Here is a 15,130-nt window from a genome sequence, read left to right as displayed (position 1 = left end):
AGAGAAAAACTGCCAACCAAGAATTCTATATCTGGCCAACTTTCCTTAAAAATGAGGAAGAGATTAAAATATTTTCAGACAAAAATACACCAAGAGAGTTTGTGACCAAGAGACCAGCGCTACAAGAAATACTAAAGGGAGTGCTACAGGCTGATAGGAAAAGACAGGAGAGAGAGAATTGGGGAAGAGCACAGAAATGAAGATTATCAGGAAAGGTAAAAGGAGAGAGGGGAAAAAATAAGATATGACATATAAAATCCAAAAGACAAAATGGTAGAAGAAAGTACTGCCCTTACAATAATAAGACTAAATGTAAATGGATTAAACTCCCCAATAAAAAGACATAAACTGGCAGAATGGATTAAAAAACAGGACCAATCTATATGCTGTCTACAAGAATCTCACTTTAGACACAAGGACAAAAATAGACTGAAAGTGAAAGGTTGGAAAAAGATATTTCACGCAAACAACAAGAAAAAAAGTGGGAGTAGCTATATTAATATCAGACAAAGTAAACTTTAAAAGTAAAACAATTAAAAGAGAGAAAGAAGGATACTATATATTAATAAAAGGGTCAATTCATCAAGAAAAGATAACAATGATAAATATTTAAGCACCAAGCCAGAATGCCCCAAAATTCATGAGGCAAACACTGAGATCACTGAAAGGAGAAGTAGACACCTCTACAATAATAGTTGGGAGATTTCAATACACCACTATCATTAACGGATAGAACATCTAGACAGAGGAACAATAAACAAATGGAGATGTTGAATTGTACAATAAAGGAACTAGACTTGACAGACATTTATAGAACACTACACCCAACAATAGCAGGATACACTTTGTTTTCAAGTGCTCATGGAACATTCTCTAGGGTAGACCACATGTTTGGTCACAAAGCAAGGCTCCACAAATTCAAAAATACTGATATTATACAAAACACTTTCTCAGACCATAATGAAATGAAGTTGGAAACAAATAACAGGCAGAAGGTCATAAAATTCACAAATATATGGAGGTTAAACAACACCATCTTAGAAAACAAGTGGGTAAAGGAAAACATTGCAAGTGAAATTAGTAAATACCTTGAGGTAAATGACAATGAAAACACAACATATCAAAACTTACGGGATGCAGAAAAGGTGGTGCTGAGAGGGAAATTTATTGCTCTAAATGCCTACATTAAAAGAGAAGAGAGAGCAAAAATTGAAGAATTTACTGTTCACCTAGAGAAATTAGAAAAAGAACAGCAAGCTAACCCCAAAGCAAATAGAAGGGAAGAAATAACAAAGATTAGAGCGGAAATAAATGAAATTGAGCACAGGAAAACAATAGAGAGGATCAACAAAACCAGAAGTTGGTTCTTTGAGAAAATCAATAAAATTGATGGACTGCTAGCTAGGATAACAAAAAAAGGAGAGAGTGGATGCAAATAAATACAATCAGAAATGGGAAACGAGACATAACTACTGACCCTGCAGAAATAAAGGAGATAATGAGAAGATACTATGAGCAACTATATGCTAACAAACTAGACAACTTAGATGAAATGGACAACTTCCTAGAAAAGCATAAACAATCAACATAGACTTGAGAAGAAATAGATGACCTCAACAAACCAATCACAAGTAAAGGGATTGAGTCAGTCATCAAAAAGCTCCCAAAAAGGAAAAGCCCAGGACCAGATGACTTCACATGTGAATTCTACCAAGCATTCAAGAAACAATTAGTACCAATCCTGCTCAAACTCTTCAAAAAAATTGAAGGGGGAAAGCTACCTAACTCATTCTATGAAGCCAAAATCACCCTAATACCAAAATCAGACAAAGATACTACAAAAAAAGAAAATTACAGACCAATCTCTTTAAGGAATACAGATGCAAAAATCCTCAACAAAATAGTTGCAAATCTAATCCAGCAGCACATTAAAAGAATTGTACACCACAACCAGATGGGATTTATTCCAGGTATGAAGGCTGGTTCAACACAAGAAAATCAATTAATGTAATATACCACATCAATAAATCAAAGCAAAAGAACCACATGATCATCTCAATTGATGCAGAAAAGGCATATGACAAAATTCAACATCCTTTCCTGATGAAAACACTTCAAAGGATAGGAATAGAAGGAAACTTTCTTAATATGATAAAGGCAATATATGAAAAACCCACAGCTAACATCATACTCAATGGGGAGAGACTGAAAGCTTTCCCTCTAAGATCTGGAACAAAACAGGGATGCCCAATGTCATCATTGTTATTCAACATTGTGCTGGAAGTTCTACCTAGACAATCAGGCAAGAAAAAGCAATAAAAGGCATCCAAATTGGAGAGGAAGAAGTAAAACTTTCACTGTTTGAAGATGACATGATTCTATATGTAGAAAATCCAGAAAAATCTACAGCAAAGCTATGGGAGCTAATCAGCGAATACAGCAAAGTGGAAGGCTACAAGATCAACAAGCAAAAATCTATAGTGTTCCTATACACAAGTAATGTGCAACAAGAGGAGGAAATCAAGAAAAAAATTCCATTTACAAAAGCAATAAAAAGAATCAAATATTTAGGAATAAACTTAACCAAGGACAGAAAAGACTTTTACACAGAAAACTATAAGAAACTGCTAAAAGAAATCAACCAGGACCTAAAAAACTGGAAGAACATACCATGTTCATGGACTGGAAGACTAAATATAGTTAAGATGGCAATTTTACCTAAACTGATTTATAGATTCAATACAATACCAAATAAAATCCCAAAAACTTATTTTACAGAAATAGAAAAACCAACAACCAAATCTATTTGGAAGGGCAAGGTGACCCGAATAGCCAAAAATATCTTGAGAAAGAGGAATGAAGTGGGAGGTCTCACGCTACCTGACTTTGAAGCATCTTACAAAGCTACGGTGGTCAAAACAGCATGGTATAAACTTTCTTAACCATTAGCTACACAGCACAATAAAATTTTCTCAGAAACTTTTTAAAAGGCTTGATTTAACATGCCAGGAAAATGAGTATTTCTCTACTGAGATGCATTTAGGTAAATCATTTAAATTGGATTGAAGTCAGTGTAACACCTGGAATTTACAAATCCCTAGCAGAAGTACCAGCTGCTAATTAATATATAACTGAATGTTAAACTATGCAACTGTTGGTGCCAGTCTGCTTATAAAGGCAATGTTCTGGAGAAAAAGTCTTCTCACAAACAGTGGGCAAGCAGGTTTCATTATTATGTGTTCAACAACAATCCTGAGTTCATTAAACAAAGTCTGGCAATATGGGTTTCTTCGAGAGGAATATTGAAGAGTAAGAAATCTGTAGTATATAAAAGGCTGGAGTAAACTTCCTTGACCAATAAAAAGCATAAAAGCTGTAGCAGGCATTAAGAATATTTCATTACAAGCAATGAATTTCAGAATATTCTGTTGATTAGCACTTAATTTATCCAAGACAGATCTAAGCAGAGGTAAACTATCTGAACCCTTTGCATCAAGGACCTTTTTAGTATATGTGGCAGCATGAAGCAAAGAGAATGACAGGACTGGGAAAATACTCATTGTGACTGGGTATGAGTTGACAAAGATAAGAGAATACAACAGGTAGTGGCAGCTGTCCTCTAACAATGCCTGCGCCAGGATAGCTCTGCTTAACTGGAAGTGCGGTAATCTTTGGTCCAGCCTCAAAGCACTGGTAAGAGCATTTGCCAGCAAAGCACATTGGTAAAAGCTTGCTGCTTCATGCATCCCAAGAAGACTAAGAACAAACAAAGCACGGCAGTAAACTGTGAACAAGCGAAAAAGCCACACTGCCATATCCAGTTTATTGGTCATCATAAACTGCACTGTGCCCACCCTCTGTGGACCATTTGGGCTGGATGTGCCACAGGGGACTCACATGCATCTGGGATACTGCCTGGTACCGCCATGAGCAAAGCTGTGTTTCCAGAAAGACCGGAGCGAAGGCACATTAAAAGAATTATACACCATGACCAAGTGGGGTTTATTCCAGGTATGCAAGACTGGTTCAACACAAGAAAATCAATTAATGTAATACACCACACCAACAAATCAAAGCAAAAGAACCACATGATCATCTCAATTGATGCAGAAAAGGCATCTGACAAAATTCAACATCCTTTCCTGATGAAAACACTTCAAAGGATAGGAATAGAAGGAAACTTTCTCAATATGATAAAGGCAATATATGAAAAACCCACAGCTAACATCATACTCAATGGGGAGAGACTGAAAGCTTTCCCTCTTAGATCAGGAACAAGACAGGGATGCCCAATGTCACCACTGTTATTCAACATTGTGCTGGAGGTTCTACCTAGACAATCAGGCAAGAAAAAGCAATAAAAGGCATCCAAATTGGAGAGGAAGAAGTAAAACTTTCACTGTTTGAAGATGACATGATTCTATATGTAGAAAATCCAGAAAAATCTACAGCAAAGCTATGGGAGCTAATCAGTGACTACAGCAAAGCGGCAGGCTACAAGATCAACAAGCAAAAATCTATAGTGTTCTTATACACAAATAATGTGCAACAAGAGGAGGAAATCAAGAAAAAAATTCCATTTACAAAAGCAATCAAAATAATCAAGTATTTAGGAATAAACTTAACATCGGCCACAAAAGACCTATACAAAGAAAATTACAGGAAACTACTAAAAGAAATCGAATAGGACCTAAAAAAATGGAAGAACATACTGTGTTCATGGATTGGAAGTCAAAATATAATTAAGACGTCAACTCTACCTAAACTGATTTATAGATTCAATGCAATACCAATTAAAATCCCAACAACTTACTTTGCAGAAATAGAAAAACCAATAAACAAACTTATCTGGAAGGGCAAGGTGCCCCAAATAGCCAAAAATATCTTGAGAAAGAGGAACGAAGTGGGAGGTCTCACACTACCTGACTTTGAAGCATATTACAAAGCTACAGTGCTCAAAACAGCATGGTACTGGCATAAGGACAGAGATACCGACCAATGGAATCGAATTGAGTGTTCAGAAACAGACTCTCGAATCTATGGACAATTGATCTTTGATAAGGCAGTGAAGCCATATCAACTGGGACCTCTTCAATAGATGGTGTTTGGAGAACTGGATATCCATTTCCAAAAGAATGAAAGAGGACTCCTACTACACACCTTACACAAAAATTAACTCTAACTGGATCAAAGACCTAAACATAAGCGCTAAGACCATAAGACTCTTAGAAGAAAATGTAGGGCACTATCTTAAAGATCTTGTGATAGGAGGTGATTTCCTAGACCTTAAACCCAAAGCACAAGCAACCAAAGAACAAACAGAAAAACGCGATCTCCTCAAGATCAAACACTTTTATACATCAAAGGACTTTGTTAGAAAAGTAAAAAGGCAGCCTACACAATGGGAAACAATATTTGGAAACCACATATCAGATAAGGGTTTAATATCCCCAATATATAAAGCAATCCTACAACTCAACAACAGAAAGACAACCAACCCAATTAAAAAATGTGCAAAAGATATGGACAGACACTTTTCTGAAGAGGCAATACAAATGGCTCAAAAACAATGAAAAAATGCTCAACTTCACTGGCTATTAGGGAAATGCAAATCAAAACCACAATGAGATACCATCTCACACCTACCAGAATAGCCATTATCCAAAAAACAGAAAATTACAAGTGCTGGAGAGGATGTGGAGAAAGAGGCACACTTATTCATTGCTGGTGGGAATGCAGAATGGTGCAACCACTCTGGAAGACAGTGGGGAGATTCCTCAGGAAGCTAAGTATAGATTTGCCATATGACCCAGCTATTCCACTGCTAGGTATATACTCAAAGGAACTGAAAGCTGAGACACAAACGGACATTTGTAAACCGATGTTTATTGCAGCATTATTCACGACTGACAAGAGATGGAAGGAGCCCAAACGTCCATCAACGGATGAGTGGATAAACAAACTGTGGTATATACACATGATGGAATACCATGCAGCTGTAAGACAGAACGAAGACATGGAACAAATAATAACGTGGATGAACCTTGAGGACATTATGTTGAGTGAAGTTAGCCAGAAACAAAAGGACAAATACTGTATGGTCTCACTAATATGAAATAACACTAATGAGCAAACTTTGAGAGTTAAAAGCTGAGAACACAGACTACCAAGAGATAGAAAAAGGGTAGAGATCAGGCATTTGATGCTGAAGGGCTACAGAAATGTTCAGCAGGACTGATTGTATAGATCCAGAAATATATAGCATAATATTGTATGATGGTAGCACAATATTGTAAGCACATGGAACAAAGATGTCTGTGAGTAAAGCTGAAAGAGGTGGGATAGGGGAATGTACGACACCAGAGGTAAAGACAGATGATGAAGACTGGGACTGTATAATTTGGCAAAAACTGGAGTGGCCAATGACTGTTGCTAAATATACAAATATAAAAATGTGCTCACATGTGGGAGAACAAATGAATGTCAACCATGCAGAGTGTTGAAAAAGGGACAGTATTTGGGAAAAAACATAATCAAAGCAAACTGGAGTCTATGGTCAACAGTAACATTGCTACATGTTTCCATTAAATGTAACAAAGGCAAAATACCAAAGTTAAATGTGCGTGAGGGGGACATAAGGGAGGGATATGGGGTTCTTGGTAGTGGAATTTTTTGTCCTTACTATTATATTGCATTGTATGACATTTTTCTTTTTCTTTTTCTTATCTTTTTTATCATTCACCAAAAAACAAAACAAAACAAAACAAAACACTTTTTCATAATAATATGTTCAAGGGTTGACTAGGGTGACAAATGTACAACTATGTGATGATGCCGTGAACAACTGATTGTACATGTGGATGGCTGTATGTTACATGAATATATCTCTATAAGATTGCAGGAAAAAATATAAACAGAGGTAAAAGTGCTGGAGAAAACATGGAGAGACGGATGTACCTATTTACTGTTGATGAGGAGGCATAATGGTGTAACCTTTCTGGAGGTCACTGTGGTGGCCATAAGGTCCTACAACCTCATTATGGGGTATGTATTTGGAAGATCTGAGAGCAGAGACATAAATGGACACTTGCACACTGGTGTTTATGGAGGCAGTACTCATGATTTGCAATGGGTGGAGGTGGCCTAAGGGTACACTGACTGAGGAACAAAATGGTGAACTGTGGTGTATGCATACAATGGAATATTAAGCAACTACGAGGAGTGAAGCTGTGAGACACTCAATGAGGTGAATGGATCCTGTAGACAGCATTTTTTTTTAATCTTCATTTTATTGAGATATATTCACATACCACGCAGTCATACAAAACAATTCATACATTCGATTGTTCACAGTACCATTACACAGTTGTACATTCATCACCTAAATCAATCCCTGACACCTTCATTAGCACACACACAAAAATAACAAGAATAATAATTAAAGTGAAAAAGAGCAATTGAGGTAAAAAAGAACACTGGGTACCTTTGTCTGTTTGTTTGTTTGTTTCCTTCCCCTATTTTTCTTTTTTTTCTTTTTATCTTCATTTTATTGAGATATATTCACATACCACGCAGTCATACAAAACAAATCGTACTTTTGATTGTTCACAGTACCATTACATAGTTGTACATTCATGACCTAAATCAATCCCTGACACCTTCATTAGCACACACACAAAAAGAACAAGAATAATAATTAGAGTGAAAAAGAGCAATTGAAGTAAAAAAGAACACTGGGTACCTTTGTCTGTTTGTTTCCTTCCCCTATTTTTCTACTCATCCATCCATAAACTAGACAAAGTGGAGTGTGGTCCTTATGGCTTTCCCAATCCCATTGTCACCCCTCCTAAGCTACATTTTTATACAACTAGCTTCGAGATTCACGGGTTCTGGGTTGTAGTTTGATAGTTCCAGGTATCCACCACCAGCTACCCCAATTCTTTGGAACCTAAAAAGGGTTGTCTAAAGTGTGCGTAAGAGTGCCCACCAGAGTGACCTCTCGGCTCCTTTTGGAATCTCTCTGCCACTGAAGCTTATTTCATTTCCTTTCACATCCCCCTTTTGGTCAAGAAGATGTTCTCCGTCCCACGATGCCGGGTCTACATTCCTCCCTGGGAGTCATATTCCACATTGCCAGGGAGATTCACTCCCCTGGGTGTCTGATCCCACGTAGTGGGGAGGGCAGTGATTTCACCTTTCAAGTTGGCTTAGCTAGAGAGAGAGGGCCACATCTGAGCAACAAAGAGGCATTCGGGAGGAGGCTCTTAGGCACAATTATAGTGAGGCCTAGCCTCTCCTTTGCAGCAACCCTCTTCCCAAGGGTAAAATCTATGGTAGAGGGCTCAACCCATCAAACCACCAATCCCCTATGTCTGTGGGCATGTTAGCAACCATCGAGGTAGGGCAGGCCAATACCCCTGCATTCTCCACCAGCTCCTCAAGAGGGCTCTGCATTTTTTCCTTGTTCTTTTTTAAAACTTTTTTTTTTCCTAAATCAACTGTATGAAAAATAAAAAATTAAAAAAAAACATACAATAAAAGAACATTTCAAAGAGACCATAACAAGGGAGTAAGAAAAAGACAACTAACCTAAGATAACTACTTTACTTCCAACATTTTCTTACTCTACCTCAAGAAAGTAACCTAATATAGCAACATTTCTGTGAACTTGGTCCTACTATACCCATCAGAAATTAACAGACCATAGTCATTCCTGGGCATTCCCAGAACATTAAATTTACCCATGATAGCTTATCTGTTCTTCTTGGATTATTGTTCCCCCTTCCTTAATTGCTCTCTATTGCTAGTTCCCCTACATTCTACATTATAAACCATTCATTTTACATTCTTCAAATTTCACATTAGTGGTAGCATATAATATTTGTCTTTTTGTGCCTGGCTTATTTCGCTCAGCATTATGTCTTCAAGGTTCATCCATGTTGTCATATGTTTCACAACATCGTTCCTCCTTACTGCCGTGTAGTATTCCATCATGTGTATATACCTCATTTTATTTATCCACTCATCTGTTGAAGGACATTTGGGTTGTTTCCATGTCTTGGCAAGATGGTGGATTGGTGAGCTGTATGTTTTAGTTACTCCTCCAGGGAAGTAGGTAGAAAGCCAGGAACTGTGTGGACTGGACACCGCAGAGCAATCTGATTTTGGGCATACTTCATACAACACTCATGAAGATGTGGAACTGCTGAGATCAGCGAAATCTGTAAGTTTTTGTGGCCAGGGGACCCGCGCCCCTCCCTGCCAGGCTCAGTCCTGTGGGAGGAGGGGCTGTCAGCGCCGGGAAGGAGAAGGGAGAACTGCAGTGGCAGCTCTTATTGGAAACTCATTCAAATGATCCAAATTCCAACCATAAATAGACTGAGACCAGACACCAGAGTATCTGAGAGCAGCCAGCCCAGCAGAGAGGAGACAGGCATAGCAAAAAAACAGCAAGACAAACTCAAAAATAAAAGCGGATGCTTTTTGGAGTTCTGGTGAACACAGAAAGGGGAAGGGCAGAGTTCAGGCCCCGCAGGCTCATTTGCAAAACCCAAAGAAAAACTGATCTCTCTGCTCCCTGGATCTTTCCTTAATAGCCCTAATTGCTTTGTCTCTTAGCATTTCAATAACGCATTAGATCTGCTGGGAGGGCCCGCCCTTTTTTTTTCTTTTTTTTTTCTTTTTTTCATTTTCTAAAACAATTACTCTAAGAAGCCCAATACTGAAAGCCTCAAAGACTTGCAATTTGGGCAGGTCAAGACAAGAGCAGAACTGAGAGCTCTGAGACAAAAGGCAATAATCCAGTGGCTGAGAAAATTCACTAAACACCACAACTTCGCAAGAAAAGGGGGGCATTCTCTTACAGCCACCATCCTGGTAGACAGGAAATACTCCTGCCCGTCACCGGCCCCATAGCCCAGAGCTGCCCCAGACAACCCAGTGTGACGGAAGTGCTTCAAATAACATGCATACACCACAAAATTGGACTTGGACATTAGCCTTCCCTGCACCCTCAGCCGGTTGTCCCAGACTTGGGAAGGTGGAGCAGTGGGAATTAACAAGCCCCATTCAGACATCATTTCAGCAGACTGGGAGCCTCCCTACACAGCCCAGCAGCCCAGAACTGCCCTGGGGGGATGGCACTCACCTGTGACATAGCACAGTCATCCCTCAACAGAGGACCAGGGGGTGCAAGGCCTGGAAGAGGGACCCATTCACAAGTCTCAGGGGCCACACGCCAATACCAAGGACTTGTGGGTCAGTGGCAGAGACAAACTGTGGCAGGACTGAACTGAAGGATTAGACTATTGCAGCAGCTTTAAAACTCCAGAAACACCAGGAAGATTTGGTTGTTATAGCCGCCCCCCGCCCCCGACCGCCCAGACACACGCCCCTTACACAGGGCGGGCAACACCAACTACACACGCAAGCTTGGTACACCAACTGGACCCCACAAGACTTACACCCCCATTCACCACAGAGGCAAAGTGGGGGAGAGCTGCCTTGAGGGGAACAGGTGGCTTGCGGACGCCACCTGCTGGTTAGTCACAGAAAGTGTACTCCACGAAGCTGTAGATCTGACAAATTAGAGATAAGGATTTCAATTGGTCTACAAATCCTAAAAGAACCCTATCAAGTTAAGCAAATGCCAAGAGGCCAAAAGCAACAGAAAATTTTAAAGCATATGAAAAAACCAGAAGATATGGATAACCTAAGCCCAAGCACCCAAATCAAAAGATCAGAAGAAATACAGTACTTAGAGCAACTAATTAAAGAACTAAAGATGAACGATAAGACCATGGCACGGGATATAAAGGACATCAAGAAGAGCATGGAACGGGATATAGAGGACATCAAGAAGACCCTAGAAGAGAATAAAGAAGACATTGCAAGACTAAATAAAAAAATGGATGATCTTATGGAAATTAAAGAAACTGTTGACCAAATTAAAAAGATTCTGGATACTCATAGTACAAGACTAGAGGAAGTTGAACAACGAATCAGTGACCTGGAAGATGACAGACGGAAAATGAAAGCACAAAAGAAAGAACGGGGAAAAAAATCGAAAAAATCGAAATGGATCTCAGGGATTTGATAGATAATATAAAACGTCCAAATATAAGACTCATTGGTGTTCCAGAAGGAGAAGAAAAGGGTAAAGGTCTAGGAAGAGTATTCAAAGAAATTGTTGGGGAAAACTTCCCAAATCTTCTAAACAACATAAATACACAAATCATAAATGCCCAGCGAACTCCAAATAGAATAAATACAAATAAACCCACTCCGAGACATATTCTGATCAGACTCTCAAATACTGAAGAGAAGGAGCAAGTTCTGAAAGCAGCAAGAGAACAGCAATTCACCACATACAAAGGAAACAGCATAAGACTAAGTAGTGACTACTCAGTAGCCACCATGGAGGCGAGAAGGCAGTAGCACGACATATTTAAAATTTTCAGTGAGAAAAATTTCCAACCAAGAATACTTTATCCAGCAAAGCTCTCCTTCAAATTTGAGGGAGAGCTTAAATTTTTCACAGACAAACAAATGCTGAGAGAGTTTGCTAACAAGAGGCCTGCCCAACTGGAGATACTAAAGGGAGCCCTACAGACAGAGAAACAAAGAAAGGACAGAGAGACTTGGAGAAAGGTTCAGTACTAAAGAGATTCGGTATGGGTACATTAAAGGATATTAATAGAGAGAGGGAAAAATATATACGACAAACATAAACCAAAGGGTAAGATGGCTGACTCAAGAAATGTCTTCATGGTTATAATGTTGAATGTAAATGGATTAAACTCACCAATTAAAAGGTATAGATTTGCAGAATGGATCAAAAAAAAATGAACCATCAATATGCTGCATACAAGAGACTCATCTTAGACACAGGGACACAAAGAAACTGAAAGTGAAAGGATGGAAAAAAATATTTCATGCAAGCTATAGTCAAAAGAAAGCAGGTGTAGCAATATTAATCTCAGATAAAATAGACTTCAAATGGAGGGATATTTTGAGAGACAAAGGTCACTACATACTAATAAAAGGGGCAATTCAACAAGAAGAAATAACAATCATAAATGTTTATGCAGCCAATCAAGGTGCCACAAAATACATGAGAGAAACACTGGCAAAACTAAAGTAAGCAATTGACGTTTCCACGATAATTGTGGGAGACTTCAACACATCACTCTCTCCTATAGATAGATCAACCAGACAGAAGATCAATAAGGAAATTAAAAACCTAAACAATCTGATAAATGAATTGGATTTAACAGACATATATAGAACATTACATCCCAAATCACCAGGATACACATACTTCTCTAGTGCTCATGGGACTTTCTCCAGAATAGATCATATGCTGGGACATAAAACAAGCCTCAATAAATTTAAAAAGATTGAAATTATTCAAAGCACATTCTCTGACCACAATGGAATACAATTAGAAGTCAATAACTATAAGAGACTTCGAAAATTCACAAATACCTGGAGGTTAAACAACACACTTCTAAACAATCAGTGGGTTAAAGAAGAAATAGCAAGACAAATTGCCAAATATATAAGAGATGAATGAAAATGAGAACACAACATACGAAAACCTCAGGGATGCAGCAAAAGCGGTACAGAGGGGGAAATTTATAGCACTAAACGCATATATTAAAAAGGAAGAAAGAGCCAAAATCAAAGAACTAATGGATCAACTGAAAAAGCTAGAAAATGAACAGCAAACCAATCCTAAACCAAGTAGAAGAAGAGAAATAACAAGGATTAAAGCCTAAATAAATGACATAGAGAACAAAAAAACAATACAGTGGATAAATAATTCTTTTGTCTTTTTAGCAGCTGTAGAATCATCAAGATGGCCGCTCTCCCATTCCTGGTAATGTGTGCCTTCTTGACTATTTTCCTTTCAAGTCTAGCTAAAAGTCTATCAATTTTGTTGTAATCTTTTTAAAGAATCAGCTTTGGTTTAATTGGTTTCCTCTACTGTTTTTCTGCTTTCTATTTCATTGATTTTTGCTCCAGTCTTTACAATTTCCTTTCCTGTGCTCACTTTGGGTTTAGTTTGCTCTTCTTTTTCTAATTTCTTAAAGTTGAAGCTTGTGGTCATTGATTTTTAGAACTTTCTACTTTGCTAATATAAACAGTTAATGCTATAAGTTTCCTTTTAAATACCGTATTAACTGCACCCACAAATTCTGAAATGTCATGTTTCGTTCTGTTAAAAACATTTTCTCATTTGTCTTGTGATTTATATTGTGACCCATGTCTGATTTAAAGTATTGAATTTCCAAATATTTAGGGATTTTTCCACATAGCTTACTGTTACTGATTTCAAATTTAATCCTTCAATGAAAAATAAGAGCATGTTTTATATAATTTAAATCCTAAATTTAATGAAATGTATTTAATGGCCCTTAAGATGGTATATCTTGGTAAATATTCTAAGACCATTAGAAAAGAATGCGTAACTGTTGGGTTGTTCTGTGCAGTAGTATGTAAATGCCAGTTAGGTCAAATTAGTTACTGTTGTGCTTTTTCCTTCTTTTTTATCTACCTGTTCTATCAATTATTGAGAGAGTTTTTATTGAAATCTCCAACTATACTGGTGGACTATTTCTCTGTTCAGTTCTATCACTCTTTTTGTCCCACGTATTTTGAAGCTCTGTTATTAAGGGCATAAACATTAGGATCATTAGTTCTTCTTGGAAAACTGACCTCCTTTTCATCATGAAATCAGCCTCTTTATCCATGGTAATATTCCTTGCTCTGAAATCTACTTTGATACTAACATAGTAACTCATGCTTTCTTCTGATTAGTATTTGCATGATATTTCTTCTCCCATCATTTTACTTTTAACCTATCTGTATCTTTAAATATATTTAAAGTGAGTTTCTTGAAGATAGTGCTGAGTTGGGTCTTTTAAATACAATCTGATAATCCCCACCTGTTAAAACAATCTGTTAAAATAATCTGATACTCTCCACCTGTATTTAGACTATTTGCATTTAATATGAATATTGATATAGTTGGGTTTAAATCCACCATCTTACTATTTGTTCTCTATTTGTCCAATCTATTCATTTTTCCCTTTTCTGACATCTTTCAAATTAATTATTTTCATGACTCAATGTTATCTCTCTTCATTGGCTTATCAGCTACATCTCTCTTTTTTTTTACTGATTTCTTTAGTGTTTACAGTATGTATACATCTTCAATTTATCATAGTCCGTCTTCAAATAATACAAATCTTACAAAAGTATAGTTCTATTTCACCTCTCTCAACCTTTGGGCAATTGCTGCCATACATTTTACTTCTATATATGTCATAAACCCCACAATATAGTTTTAATATTTTTGCTTTAAAAACTACCTTTTAAAGAGATTTTTTTTTTAATAAAAGAATTCTTTTATTTCCCACACATACTTATCATTTCTGGTGTGCTTCAGAAGCATCTAAATTTCCATCTGGTATCATTTTCTCCTGCCTCTAACATTTCTTGTAACGGTGATCTGATGGTGATGCATTCTCTCAGTTCATGTATGTTTTGAAAACACTTTTTTCATCTTCATTTTTTATTGTGATATAATTCATATACCATACAATTTACCCATCTGAAGTGTCCAATTTGGTGGTTTTTAGTATATTCACAGAATTGTGCATCAATCACCCAAATCAATTTTAGAACATTTTCATCATCCCAAAAAGAAGCCCCAGACCCATTAACAATAACTCCTCATTTCTTCCCCAACTCCCAGTCCCAGGAAATGACTAATATACTTTCTGACTCTATAAATTTGCCTATTCTGGACATTTTCACCTTCATTTTTGAAATATATTTTCACTGCATATAGAATTTTAGATTGATAGGTTTTTTCTTCCAGCACTTTAATGTTAACACTCCAACATCTTCTGGCTTGCAATAGTTCTAATGAAAAGTTTACTGTTATTCTTATCTTGAATCCTCTGTATAGCTATCTTTTTTTTTTAACCCCTCTGTCTGCTTTGAAGATTTTCTCTTTATCACTGATTTTAAGCAATTTTATTAAGATGTTCCTTGGTTTAGCTCTCTTCAATATGAACAAAGTTTATATTTGGGATGATGGAAAAGTTTTGGTAATGGATGG

The 15,130-nt window shown here is 37.3% G+C and overlaps 2 protein-coding genes across 21 annotated transcripts in view; both read right to left on the bottom strand.

Moving 5' to 3' along the window:
- The window catches only part of R3HDM2 (R3H domain containing 2), a 245,846-nt gene that overhangs the window by 95,845 nt on the left and 134,871 nt on the right, over window positions 1–15,130 (bottom strand). The gene's annotated exons all lie outside the window — the stretch shown is intronic.
- Window positions 2,831–15,130, bottom strand: part of LOC119542686 (transmembrane protein 33-like) — an 84,758-nt gene continuing 72,458 nt past the window's right edge. The window contains exon 2 of the mRNA XM_037847386.1: window positions 2,831–3,892. Coding sequence (XP_037703314.1) covers window positions 3,144–3,892 — 749 coding nt within the window. The 3' untranslated portion in view covers window positions 2,831–3,143. The remainder of the gene's footprint in view (window positions 3,893–15,130) is intronic.

Source organism: Choloepus didactylus, chromosome 8, assembly GCF_015220235.1.
Source record: "Choloepus didactylus isolate mChoDid1 chromosome 8, mChoDid1.pri, whole genome shotgun sequence".
Lineage (NCBI taxonomy): Eukaryota > Metazoa > Chordata > Mammalia > Pilosa > Megalonychidae > Choloepus > Choloepus didactylus.
Note: the sequence above shows the minus strand (reverse complement) of the source record. Positions and strands in the feature narration are given on the sequence as shown.